This window comes from Emydura macquarii, unplaced genomic scaffold, assembly GCF_026122565.2.
Source record: "Emydura macquarii macquarii isolate MOO-44397 ecotype Brisbane River unplaced genomic scaffold, CSIRO-AGI_Emac_v2 contig_1253, whole genome shotgun sequence".
NCBI lineage: Eukaryota > Metazoa > Chordata > Testudines > Chelidae > Emydura > Emydura macquarii.
In genome coordinates this window covers 87,832,300-87,846,842 of record NW_027131390.1, presented here as the reverse complement: position 1 = coordinate 87,846,842, position 14,543 = coordinate 87,832,300, and the positions used below count along the sequence as shown (strand labels likewise).

Genomic DNA, 14,543 nt, shown 5'->3' with positions numbered 1-14,543 from the left:
CCACCCCCACCAAAATAACCAAAAAATCCACACAATGTATTTTATGTGATAATTACCCAAGTCATCTCAAATAGCAAATATAGTCCATTTAAAATTACAGCAGAGCTCTATTTTTCATGTGCCTTTTAGAGTCAGAGTAAGGGTTGAATCTGAAAATTGTAATCTTAATTTTTCAAAAAATTTGCACATTAGAATTTATTGCCAGAATTTTAGCTACCACTTTAAATTTTTTTGCTTTTCTGGGTTGGCGGGAGAGATGTTAAGCTGGCATGTTTCCCTGGATAAAATTTTTAAATAACCCTGATTTTTAGTAAGAATTTTAAATGTGATTTTTTTAAAAGTAAATCTTATAGTGGGTGATGTATAAAGTGACTCAATCTCTTAATAATCCACCATCTGGTTTGTTTTCTGAAACATCATTGTAATACCTCAATTTGGAATCCTTAACATAAATAAGTAACTTCTGTAAAGTAAAAGCAGCTTTTATTCATGTTTCTGTTTCAGCCTTTAATCTGGACAATGAGCAACCAGATTACGATATGGACTCTGAAGATGAGACATTATTAAACAGACTCAATCGGAAGATGGAAATCAAGCCGCTACAGTTTGAAATTATGATTGACAGGCTTGAAAAAGCTAGTTCTAATCAGGTACTGTAGTATGTTAAATAATCCTCTCTTGTTTTATTGATAATCATTCTCATTAATGTTTTGATTTTGTTTTACTTCTGCATAATCTTTTATATATTTTTCTTAATCCTTGAGTATCATTACTTTGCATTCCACTAGTTATTTGAAAACCATAACCCCAGATGCAGTGTGTTCATAAAACCACAATATTCCTCTTTATCGTATTAGGCAGTCAGAGGCACTAAAAGTTTAATTACCTAGAATGCATATGGTAAGTGAAATAGTGTTGTGTTGGGGTTTGGTTTTTTTTAATGTCCTCATTGAACCCCAAAATCTAGTCATTAGAAGAGGATGGCTATCATCCTGTTTTATCAATATCAGTGTTAAAGGCATATTATCAAGGTTAGTAGGCTTTCAGTTTTGCATGTATATCCTGATTTTCCTTAGTTTTCCTTTTCTTGTCTAATTTCAGGTTTAGTGGATAGTGTTGGTGGCCTGTGATATACAGGTGGTCAGAGTAGATGGTCTCGTGGTCCCTTCTGGCCTTAAATTCTTTGACTTTTTTAAAAAAAAATTTGACATTTTTAATTAGTATTGTAATTTAAAAAGAAAAACAAAAAACCCCAAACAAGCTAAACTCGGGATTTTTCTTTGTTGTGAGAGGCTGATTTTTAGCAGCTTTAGTTTACTTTCCAAACTTAGTTCCTGATCCTGCAAATTGAGGAGCACTCTCAGTTCCCATTGACTTCAGTGAAATCATGGAACTTCAGTTGGAGTTGAGTGTTTAGTAACTTGGTGGTGCACTTCTCCTTTGCAGAACAAGCTCTTAGTTTGGATTCTAGTTTGAACTCTGTCTTTTATAAAAATCTCTTAATAATTACCAGTTTTATTGTTTTACCCTAAATATGCAACACATTTATTATTAGACATTTCTTAAATAGCTTTTCCATACTATATTATGAGATGAACGCTAATTCTGAGGACACTGTTAACCTCTTTTGGTTCAAATTTTAACAATAAAAAACTATAATCTGATGGGGAGTGTCAAATAAATAAACCAATTTGTTACTGAGATATATCTTTTTTTTTTTTTTTTTAAAGTCCCATCTTGCATATTGTAGATGCAAATTACTTTTCTGTTTGTAGGGAGTGTAAGACAGTATGCAGACTCACTAATCAGGAAAGGAAAAATAAAAATCCCAATGACTGGTCACTTCATATTCCTTTTCTCAGAGCTTGCTTTATTTAAGAAAAAAAAATGCAAAACCAGAACAAATCAACTTAAACTACTGGGTAATAACCACCTGTGATCTTTTCCAATTCAGCCAGTTGGGTGGAGAAAGAACATGCACTTTTCCTCTATGATTCTTCCTTTGTACCAGCTTCTGCTTTTCTTTTATAACTCTGACTTAGATCAGTTATGTGAGAGGCAGGAGCCCAGTAAACCCCTCTCATGCTAGAATGCTTTTACACCTTGTCACATGGGTCTCCAGCAGACTAAAAGTTGGGTTGCTCTTCCTTTTTTGCTTACTTGGTAGCTCCATCAAAGGACTGAAGGAAGATTTTGGTACCTTTTTCTCTTCAGTTAGCAACTTGTCTTCAATAACCCATCTCTTTTTTACATTTGTCAGGAATAAGATGTTTCAATCAACCGCTTAGCTGGTTAAAGATGGAGTCTCAGAAGAGGAGACTCTAAAGGTGCTCTTTGTGTGGAGTTGACCCTGTGTACCCTTACTGCTGCCTAGACCCCCTTCTTTCCAGGAAGCAGAATGGTCTGCAGAGGTCACACCCCCTTTTTCCATATTTGAGTAGACACTTGGTAGCTGAGGCCAACCACAGTGGGAAACGTGGAAGGGAAAGGTCTGAGAAGCTGCTGTGCATTTCACAGTTGGACCTGAATATTGTGTAGTTTACTGTTCAACTCAGTAAATTATACATTTGGGAGCTCTCTTCAGTGCTGCTATTAGGAGACCCTCCCCTTTGCCTGAGAGTGAAAAAGTAAGGAAACCCAGGGAGAACGTTTCCATAAACCAAATAAGTGTTGAGTTATGATTTTGTTCGTAGTACTGGTGCTATGTGCCAGGAAGCATTCTTGTCATTTCCTAAGTGCTTTCCTGACTCTCAGGGGGTTCAATTAGGAGAGCTTCTTGCTTCTATTCTTGGCAACATAATCAGAAAATCTCTGCCTGTGAGAACTACCAGAGAATTTTACTGAAAGCCCTTCCAGTGCAGGCACCCAAGTGGACAGTCATCACCAGCAACACCAGTCTCTGGAATTGGGGAAAAGCCCAGGAGACATGATCTAGGCAAGAAAGGGATGCATATGTCAGTCTTCTTGAGCTCAGTGGAGTGAGATTAGCATTACTGTTGCTTTAGTCTCTAGGAGACAGTCTCTAGGCTAGTCAGTCCTTCATTTCAACAAAACTATGGTGGTCTTGTTTGTTATGTTATGTGCCAGATGTTTACCAGGAACAGAGAAGAGCCAGAGAAGAACGTTCTCTTAGGATAAATGAGGAAAAATCTCAGAGCCTTAAAAATAACTCTCCTGAAAGGAGCCCTCAGTTTCCAGGCGGATGAACTGAGATGTTGGCTTGATGAGTTTGATTTTGAGGGAAATGAAGTAGATCTCCAAGGATTGTGTTAAAAAGTAAATGGAGATGAAGGAATGTTGATTCTAGTGTCTCTTGCCTGACCTTACAGTTCAAAGTAGTCAACTGATGATCTTGTCATCATTCTCCTGCCTTCCTTTTTGGATTTGATGTCTCAAGGGCCATTTTCATTTTACTGCCAAAGGAAAACTACATTGAAAGGATTGGTTTTTGAGAATTAAACATTAAAACGTCTGGGGCTGTCTCTCAAGTGAAACAGACAATTAGTTGAGATCAAGAAAGCTGTCCACCTGCAGGTCTAAATCTCCATTTGGAATGCTCTTTTGGTTTGCATTAGTGCTAGGAGGTAAAAGGCCAAAGTGTAGTGTCTGTTCCCTATGTTCTTGAAGTTTTTTTAACTAGGTGAGGGTCTGTCTCTCACCGTATTGAGAAGGCAGGGTTCAGTAATGAGAGAGATGAGGTGAGACACTGGGAGGATTTGCATCCCGGAGTAGCCAGATTTTTTTCAGAGCAGTTGAAACAGCTTTTGCCTAAACAAATAATTGTTACTCCTTGGAACTAGTGTAGTGCTTCAGACATTCAGTGTTTATCTCTGGTAAAACCCTGGCATTGGTTACTCTTATTCGACTCTCATTTAAAATGACCTTTCTGGTGACTATAATCAGGATGAACTTGCAGTCCTTTCGTGCTGATTCCCCTTCTGGTTTTCCACAATGTTCAAGTAACACATCTCTTGGTTCTCATCTATACATTGAGATGTATTCTGAGTTGCATAGGAATCTAGAGATTACTCTCCCTCCCATTAGGTCTCTGCTGTCCTCTGATAATGAAAGAACTTGGCATTTCCTAGATGTCATTGGGGACCTGAAATCTTATCTACACAAAGTCAGAGAAGTCAGTTGTTCAAAACTCCTTGTTTTTCTTGTTTTCTGGCCAAGAAAGAGCGGTTCATTTTCTGGTGGTCCTTGCTAAATGGATTTGAGTATATATTGAGGAAACATATATATCAGAGGGCTTTGTGTGTCCCATGGGGGCATTAGGAATTGATCCTTCCTACAGTGCTTCCTGGGGAGTGTCAGCATAGAGGAAATGTGTCAAGCAGCTTTTTGGTGCTCTTTACATATCTTCATGGACCATTTTGTGGATGTTGGCTTTTTTGCTGATACTTTGGGAGTGTAGGATTCAGAATACTGTAATGCAAGGATTTTCCAACTGACTTCATGAATAAGTCTCACCTTATCTGAGTGTTAACATAAAAACAATGTCCAGGTTGTTGGATACCCACAAACAGAAAGAAGCTTGATCCCACCTGTAAAATTGCTTTTCTGTAAGGGGCTCCCAAAACTGGAATCCACCCAGGAATCCTACTTTGTACATTGTTTGTATTTTAGTTTTTGATTTGGAATGTGGGTCCTGTTGATGAAGTTAAAGGCTGTTCAATGAGGGTCAATTGCTAGCTGATGAGAAGGATGCCAAATGATCCTGACAGCCAATTTGTGGAGCTACCTGATTAAGCAAAAGAACAACCCCCAGTTTCCATATTGCTGGAGCCTCTTGTGGAAATGTAATTAGCAGACAAGACTGGCCAAAAGTCCACTTTCCTGTTAATGTAGAAAGAACAAAAGTTAAATAACAAATCCTATTCCCAATGCGGAGTTGGTATTTTTAAAATGTTAATTCACAAAGAAAACCAAAGGAAGAAAAGCTGAATGTTTTAGAGTTTCTAAAATGCTATTCATGGTAATGGACAGAGTTTTTTATAAGTTTAATATATATTGTGTATATAGATGAAATACATATACTTTTATCTGCAGATACTGTATGAGTATGTGAGCATGTGTGTGGCCACTAAGGCTAGTATTTATTCCAGGCAGAATGGACACGCAGCTGCTGTATTGGAGTTGTGTGAACAGAAGTAGTGTAAGGACAGCATTCCTGACTTCCCTTTTTTGCCATTGCTTTTCTTGCACTGCTATAGATTGCACTAATACAGTAGCTTTGTTTAATCTGACTAGAATGAGTACTAGCTAAGTGGCAGTGGTTATCACTTATTTTATTTTTAACTTAAAAAGAATTCCAATGTCGATTTGTATCATGTTCTTTTACTTTATTGTGGATGATAGGCTTAATACTACCTAATATGCCACTGCCACAGAACTCCTTTTGAGGCTGTGTACATCACTTTCATGCTACAGTGCAAATCAAGTCTTTCAGTGAAAGAGAATTGTTAGGTTTATCTAGACGTTTTAGAAAGAAGTATGAATGAAGATTGTAAATTACTTTCTCATTGCTATTCTTACTGAACTACATCTTTGTGTTTCTTTCAGCTCGTAACACTTCAGGAAGCTAAATTGCTGCTAAATGAGGATGATTACCTTATTAAAGCTGTCTATGACTACTGGGTGAGAAAACGTAAGAACTGCAGGGGGCCATCCCTTATCCCTCAAATCAAACAAGAAAAAAGGGATGGCTCCACCAACAATGATCCTTATGTTGCCTTTCGGAGGAGAACTGAGAAAATGCAGACTCGAAAGGTAATTTGTGATTATAAGACTGGATCCTGCAGCATGCTAAACACTCTGGTCCGAATCCAGCAAAGACCAGAGTGCTCAGCACTTTGTAGGGTCAACCCATAATATGCCTAAAATTAGTAATTTATTGACTAGTCTTTTTGTGCTACGTTCATCACTGTAGTATCTAATATCTTGAGTAAATGTCAATCTTGTTAAACTGACACAATCAATTTGTAATCTAGCCTATTTTCTAAAAATAAAAGTAGCTACAGGTCTTACTCCTGCTTTTTTGTTTTTACAGCCCCTGCCAGCTTTTGAGGTTTTACAGTTAGTTTCCTATGCAGTCAGAATCTGATCATTTTAGTAGAAACATGTATCTTACATTTTTTTCCACGGTTGTTGGATGTAGCAGTAGAGGGCTATTATGCAACTGATTACTAAGGTAAAGAAATTAGTATCAAGTCTCCTCCTTGTTCTGACCACAGGTGAGAGGGAGAAGTGCAATGCATCCCCTCAGCTGCTTCTTGGCTGCCAAAAAGCCCAAACAACATCTTATTCGTTCTTGAATGCTGAAGGCTCCAACTGTCTCTAAATCCCACCTTCTTCCAGACAACTTCAGGAATGTAGATAGGCATTGTCAGTACAAAAATCTATTATGCATTGAAAATTTAAGGGGCAGTGTAAAAAGAATTTAATATTAGATTAGAACACTGTACAGGGTATAGCGTTCATTTTCTTATTTAAATAAAAAAAAATCATTTAAAAAAAATTACTCAAACCTGCTACAGAATTACACCTTGAAGCACCACAAAAAGCAAGATGCCTTAACAGAGTTCATATACAGCTTGCCCCAGAGCATATGAATGGATTTAAAAAATAACTCTCATGCTCAGTATATCCACCAACAATCCATAGATGGATAATTACTGGATTAGACCGAGATTCTGCAAGGTTTTTTTTGGTATTGGACAACCATAAGTGATGCCCATGAAACTCCCAGTTCACCATGTCTGTTTTTGTAGGTACAGCTTTCCTCTGCCCGTCTAACCAGTTTCCTATGCCTCATCTTTTTTTTTATATATATATATTTTTTTAATTTTCTTTTCACCCTAATTCTTTAGCACCTACCTGTGAAGATTCTCATCTCTTTAGCAGGTCACATGAGAACTCATGCTTGTAGTATTCTGCCTCCTCCTGTTGCACTCCATGATTTTAGGAACATATTTCTGATAGGGAGTAAACCAAAGGTAATCATAATTCTTTAAAGACAAACAGGCATGCATTTAACAACATTTATTATAATAGCTGTCCTCAGCTTGGAGACAGTAAGGGTACCTAAGAGGATATCCAATTGGATTGTTGTGATTCTCTTTTGACTAGGCAAACACTGCAGTTCTTTAGTGAAGGGCTGCAGAATTTCCTTTAAGTTATGCATAGGGCCACGTACACCAAAGAAGAGGCATTTTTTGTAGCCAACCCCAAAAACTTCTTATATATCAATGTAAGGGAGGCTTCTATTAAGGTTGGTTCCCAGTTGGAGACTTTCTTTCAAATAAACCTTTGCACTGATAAATACGATGGCAGAAAAGGCAAGATTTTGCATCTTTAATTTTGGTTTCTTCTACTAACTGTTCTAGATGGAAGTCATACTTCATGGATGTTTCTATCCAGTCCAATGGAGTGAAGGCAGAGTCCTCTGTTTTTTGGTTTTTTTTTAATAAATTGAAAGTTCCTTCTATCATCATGTTTGTTGTCATGGTCAGTCGAACAAACAGTTATAACAATCTGTAAAACATAAACCCCACTGTTTTCTCAGGACTGATCTACACACATAGTTGCACTGGTTTAGCTAATGGCATAATTTTAAATCCATTTAGTTAATCTGGTGTGGAAACCTTATTGCCTTAACCTGGCTTATATCCATTTAGCCTATATTGATGAATTTACAGACACAGAAATCAATTTAACCTGTTTTAAACCAACAGTTTTGCATGTTAAATACGAACTCTCCTCTTTTAAGGCAAGATTTCTACCTGACTTGGAGGGATTCTACTGGGCCACTGACCTGCAGTGTTGTGTTGCCCTGCTCTCTTCTCCCCTTGGAAAATGACCAGGTGTATTGTGAAACCTGGTGCAATGAAGATCAAATTCAGGAACCTTCCTTAGTTCAGCAATCTTAAATAAAAAATACAGGAAGTGATTGTTAAATGTTAATAGAGCAAGGTGGGCTACTCAAACAACTAAATGTACTTTCTGTATATAATATATAACAATTTATTTTATTAATATAATATGCTAGTAATATATTACCATTTTCAACTGGAACAATATAAATATATCTCAATAGTTATATTAGTTGAAGTACAATGTGGGGAGTATTCGTTTCAGAAATATACAGTGGAGATAATTTCAGCAGGGGAAATGGTGTCAATATTTTGTACATATTTATCTTTTTTATCCCTTTAATTTACAGTAACTGACATTAAAATTCAAACTGCTCATGCTTACAAGTGATAAAATAAAGTTAGCTTTAAGTGATCTGGACAAGAACATCCATGTAACTTTTTAAAAAATAATTTTCACCTTTTGCGTATGTGCACGTATGTAAGTAAAATTTAAATTTGGAGAATAGATTATGGCATAATTCATCCCACATATTAATGACTTTATATCTGATTTGCAGCACAGTTTACTTGAATCTGTTTGTGGGAGACACAGGAACAACACAAGATAGATCAGCTCTTTGAGTTGCCAATCACTAGTATAGGTTGGTTGCAGTTGGAACTGTAAAGTTCTGATTTTTCCATAATTTGATATCAAACTTAAACAAATATTCTAATGTAGTAAAATTCATCACTTGCAGAATGTATGTAAGCAGAATATGTTTTGGGCCAAATCTTCAGCTCTTTATTCATACAAACTTCCACTGACTTGATTGGAGCTTTATTGAAGGGAAAAAAATAAGCTTAGGATTTGACTTTATAGAATTACTATTCCTTTCTTGTAATCATACTTATGGTTTGGTATACTGAATAGTTTATTCTTGTGAGAGGTTTATGCAAGGATTCACATGGTCAGATTCTGCATTCCGACCACAGGTCTGCAATGTGTAATATTTTGCTAAACTAATGCAATTTATATCTTCCATATTTTGCTTTTGATTTATACTCTTACTAAAATTCCATCTATTTTCACAGAATCGAAAGAATGATGAAGCCTCTTATGAGAAGATGTTGAAATTAAGAAGAGAGTTTAGCAGAGCCATAACAATTTTAGAGATGATTAAGAGAAGAGAGAAAACGAAACGGGAGTTGTTGCATTTAACGTTAGAAGTTGTGGAAAAAAGGTAAAATTGCCATGCAACATTAACTGTGAGAGCCCTACTTTAAGTATGTATAAAATACTGCATTAAACAAAGGGGTTTTGTTCTCATCTCCATTGCACAGCAATCCATTTTGTAAATTAAGCTACTGCTCCTGTATTGTATACATGACTTTTGAAATTTTTTGCTTAATTGAAGGCTTCAATATCACTGTAAACTTCATAAAACTGAAAATTGTATTTGTTGAACCGTTTATTTTTTTTAATGTTCCCATTAAAATGTATAATGGTCCACTCTTATAACTTTTAGGTACCACTTGGGTGATTATGGAGGTGAAATCCTTAATGAAGTCAAGCTTAATAGACCTGACAAAGAGATGAGCACCACTCCATCAACTCTTCATAATGGAAACCATCACAAAGTTCAAGAATGTAAAGTTAAGGTAAATTTGGTTTTGTCCACAATGACACATCTTGTTGCTTTCAACAACCCTAGTAGTTGGGTTGGTTAGCCAATCAAATGTTCAGAGTAGGTGCTTGGATTGGGAAACATAAGAGTAAAAGACTGCCCCTAGCTTGAAGATCTTATAGACTAAAGTGATTTAGATGTCTAGGTTTCACTGACACCTGACACTATAGTTTGTTTCTTTAAATAAGAATAATATAGTATTCTTCGTTCCTATCTTTCTCACTACACTCTCCTCTAGTTGTAAGGAGACACAAATATAAACATTAAAAGTGAATTTAAGAGCCTATACCACATACTGAGATGTACAGTGAACTACTTCTCTCTGGTCTTCCTTTGAACTTTTTTCAGCAGCACAGGCTAGGAATACTGATATCTGTGGGCAAAATCATTCCAGAGCACTAAGATGGGAATATTAGCGAAATGTGGGGTGTCAGTAAAAGGTGCATCAGAGATCAAGGACTATTAACATTTCCAGGCAGCTAGCTAGCTCAAGAATACAAGCTTTATTATTTATTTTGTATCTTGTCAACACTTGGTAAAAACTGTGAACGACCACAATTTTCAGGAAATTGTTTGGGTTGCATGTCAGTAGTCTGACATTATTGAGAGCTGTGCACTACTGATACCAACTAGCAGTGATTCTGATTTCCCCCCCTCTACTGACAGTGTGATATTATTGGAAACTGTAGGCTGTTAGTGGAAAACAATGCAGAATGCAGACAAGGTGTGAGCATTTTAATTCTACAGACCCATCACAAGCTACCAAGAGAGAGTGACCTGGAAGACTTAATGCTATTTTTGTCATGTGCATGTTAATTATTTTGACAGGCTGAGATTGGGAGAGCTGTGGGCTGCCAAATTTTGTGAAGTGTTATCCTTTGTTTGCAGAAGAGTGTTCTTCCTTAACTTCCTTCTATGTATGCTGAACCACAGTTGGTCTAGTTTTATATTTATACCTACTGAACTTGAAAGTGTTTGTAACATTGGAAAAGTAAGGTTAAAACAATCTTTCATAGCATGAAATTTTGAACACCTTCAAACTAATCACACTGCTCAATTTTTTTTGTAAACTGGAGCACTGGATACACTGGATAAAATAATTCATCTTTTGGAGATCTCTCTATTTAGATCATTAATTGGAGAAGCTCCACCAAAGGATGCTGTCTAACAAATAAACATTTGAAAACTCCTGGCCTAGATACATCAGAAGAGAAGAAAGGCGCTCACCAAGTGTTCAGGTGTAATTTAGCCAAATCATCAAATCAAAATTGTCTAAGAGAGAGAGTTAAATCCAAACATCCATCCTCCACTTATCGTTTTTTACCTAGTGCTTAACTTTATCCTTCCCTTTTCCTTAGTGCTTCCTGAAAAACACATTCTCATAGCTCAAAAACCAAGAAAAAAAATCCTGTAAAGATCTTTCCTCTGTATTTTACAGCTCAAAATAAATGGATAGAAAATAGGTATTGAAAAAAACCCAAAATGTTACAGAATAATTATCTGAATATTCCATTAGAGGATACTTTTGACCTTTTGTGCAAAAGAGAAGTAGAATACTTAGTACAGAAGGATCTAAAGTAAACACAGTTCTTCAGGGCTGCTGCATGAATAGAATATGAGATTCAGGTATTCCTGCACTATGTTTCTTACTACTTCAATAAAAGAGCACTGTCCTTGTTTCCAGATGAAAAGAAACCTAAGGGTTTTATTGGGTTTTTTACTTGCCCTGTGTCAAATGCTGATTGGTACTGAGCACCTATAACTGGAACTTAAATTGAAATGGCAGTTAGGTCAGTATCTCAACAGTATGTACTGTAAATCCCCTACAGTGTATTTTGAACAGTTTGTCTAGTATAGTTTTAAACTTACTATTTGATGGGACTTCCACCATTGGGAGCTTGTTCGAGAACCTAATGGATCTCAAGAGGTAAAATAATACCTAAATAATTTGTCCCTTCTTGATGCTCATACCCTTCAAATAATTGTATATATGGTTATATCTTTACCTCTTCTCACTTAACCAAGCTATACATTTCTCAGTTCTCTTGGGGACAATCTTCGCATGAAGCGCACCATTGTAATGCAGGAGAGGCTCAGGCTGTTAATATTTTCTCTTAATCCATAATTATTTCTGGTCCCAAATCACTTTTAATGACTTTTTTGTATTTCTTGTATTTTGAAGCACAAAATTAAATATAGTATACTATGAAGATAAGCATAAAAAATCATGGAAGACAGTGAGTTCTATTGCCTATGTGCCTGATTTTTTTAAAAAAAAGCCCACAACCAGAAACAATCCCTGCAGTAAGAGCAACTCAGAATTCCTGAAACTCTGCTTGGCCTCCATGAGAAGCCTCAGTCAAAGCCAGGGAAAGACAAGAGAGGAGAGAGCAGAGAGAGAAAGGAAATGGGAATTCATTTTTGCTTTATTGTTTCCACTTGGGACGAAGCAGAATCAGAACTGTGCACTGAATGTTATTTGGACAGATGGTTCTCCTTTTGCTGAGCTTTGAGAGGAAATGACACGTCAGGAAAGAGAAAAATAAAGCAGTGGCACAATCAGGATCCAAACATTTAAAATATACTAGAATACTACATGTTTTTTCGGTTTTTGTTTTTAAGTGTGTGGAGGGCACTGAGGGGGATAGATTGCTGCCACCATTTAATTGTTTTTTCTGTTCTGTAAGAAAGAAATAGGTCAGTCAGAGAGACCCTGCTTTGTAACAGTAGACGGTCATGGCCATATTTCAATTTTGTAATAATGAAACAGCATTTAAAAATTGAATTGACAAAAACATTTGCATGAGCTTATTATATGATATTCTTAAATTGTTTGCTCTGTTGCTTCCTAGAATCATTCCAGAATATGATTTTTGGTTTGGTTTTCTGTTTCCATCATTTGAGGGAAAATAGTTCATGTAAAAGTTTCATTTCTTGACCTGCTGTTATTTGGTGATTTTAATTAATGTTAATATTTCAGTTGTTTGATCAGATATGTATGTGTTAAATATAATTCAGACTTCAATTTTTGAATTATAATTTCCAAACATTTTATCACATTATGACTAAATAGCAAAGACCGTTACAGTTTTTATTTAACACTAATGACACCTACTGGTCAGTTAAGTTAATTTCAGGCAGTTACCTTTATTCTGTTTTAAGAACTTACTGGCCTTGTATTGTGTGGGGGTGGTTTGTTTGTTTGTTGTTTAATTAAGGCAATGTTCCAGTAAAATATAAACATAGTACATCTTTTACTTGCACAGGATCAGGTTAATATTCAAAGAATCTGGCTAAAGACTCTGTCTTGGTAGCTGGGGGAGCCTTCCTCCTTAGAGCATTCTAGAAAGGGTGACCAGATTTCTAAATATCTATCCATTGTACTGTCTATTATCAATTGTTAAATTGAATTCTGTTGCTTGCATTAGCTACAATCCAGCATTGGTGCTGATAAGTTACATTCTTTGAAAAACTTTCCTCAGCAGCCAGGCTCTTACTTTAACAGGAAAAAAGAGATTAAGAATAAGCATTCGTTAAAGTTTTAAAGTATTTTAGAGTTCCGAAGTTTAACTGTTGCTGATAAGCATTTATTCTTGAGTAAAGATTTTTATTTAATTCTGATCAAGCTTCATATTATAGATTAATCTTTCTGAAATAAGCTGCCAGGATGAAATAGCAGTAACCATTAGAGCTGGATTCTAAACAAAACATAACTGAGTGATGAAATGAGAAATAAGTGGAATAAACCCACATCCTTGTTCTTCATTCCATATCCAAACAAATTTAAAATGTTTAAGAGAATTGCACATCTCGTGGTTTAGGAAACTGAGTTGTGGAAAGTAACCAGAATGGGATTTTCAGCTACAGGATATTGAGTTAATTGGTCAAAAAAAGCTCTCCCTCCTTCAGTCTAAAAAGATATTTCAGTGGTCCTTTGTTTAGCTCTGGATAAATTTTATTCCCAAGTATCATGTTCATTAACTGAACTACTTTTGGAGATGTTCCACACTGAGATGGCAAACAATAATTGCTTCCCAAATGTATGTTTCATAAAAAGAGAAGTAGTTATAATGCATTAAGGAATATTTTGTTTTCTTCCTCTTGTCCAAAAACTTTCTATACAACCAGCATCCTCACCATCCATCTCTAAAGGAAGAGGTGTCAGATGTTGTCCGTCAAAAGAAGAAGTATCCAAAGAAGCCTAAAATAGAGAGTGTAATAACTCCTCAGCAGCCCACTTCTGAGCCGTTGCCTGTTATCAGTAAGAGTGACATTAAACAGTATGACTTCCACAGTTCAGATGAAGACGAATTCTTGCAGGTAATTTGTAACCACATTAAAATACAAGTTACTTGTAGTTACTTATAACTGGGGGAGAAATCAAAATTGACTTCAGTTTAGGTGGTCTGTCCTCAAAAGTGGGTGTATGGTTCTTCTGATAAGAGATGGCAAATAGTTGGATTTAGACAAACACTTATATAGCATAGTCATGTAAAATAATTGAGGTCGGTTCTATTATTTTGATCAGGACAGAGGCGGCCTAGCAATTAGAGGAGGGGACCAGCAGGTATATAGGTTGTCTTCCTAACACTGTTTGTAAAATAGATTAATAATACTTGTACAACTTCTAAAGAACTCTGGAAAATAGCACTGTATAAATGCCAAGTATGAGAGTTCTTTATGTGGCCATCAAGTTTTTATGTCAAGTACCCTGCATTTTAGTGATACCTATGTAAGTGTTTGTGCACCTGCATTTTAGAGGACCCACTTCCACAGTCTGTTTCTCTGACAAATGCTGCTACCAAAATAGTGTATTACAAATTATATTGGTAATGCTTTCTCATCTGTTCTAGATTTTTTTCCCCCTCATATTTCTGGTATGATTTCCTCCTTCCTTCCTCCTTCCCCCCTTCAATTTTAAGTGTTAAAATAGATAGCTTGGGATGGCAGTTTCAGCAGCTGCATTTCAGTGGATTGAGCACAAGACTGGGAGTCAGGAGAT

At 36.2% G+C, this 14,543-nt stretch overlaps 1 protein-coding gene across 1 annotated transcript in view; it reads left to right on the top strand.

Moving 5' to 3' along the window:
* Positions 1–14,543, top strand: part of EPC2 (enhancer of polycomb homolog 2) — a 69,791-nt gene that overhangs the window by 31,233 nt on the left and 24,015 nt on the right. Inside the window, exons 3-7 of the mRNA XM_067549484.1 lie at positions 505–650; positions 5,566–5,772; positions 8,949–9,097; positions 9,383–9,515; positions 13,670–13,861. Of these exons, the coding sequence (XP_067405585.1) occupies positions 505–650; positions 5,566–5,772; positions 8,949–9,097; positions 9,383–9,515; positions 13,670–13,861 (827 nt within the window). The remainder of the gene's footprint in view (positions 1–504; positions 651–5,565; positions 5,773–8,948; positions 9,098–9,382; positions 9,516–13,669; positions 13,862–14,543) is intronic.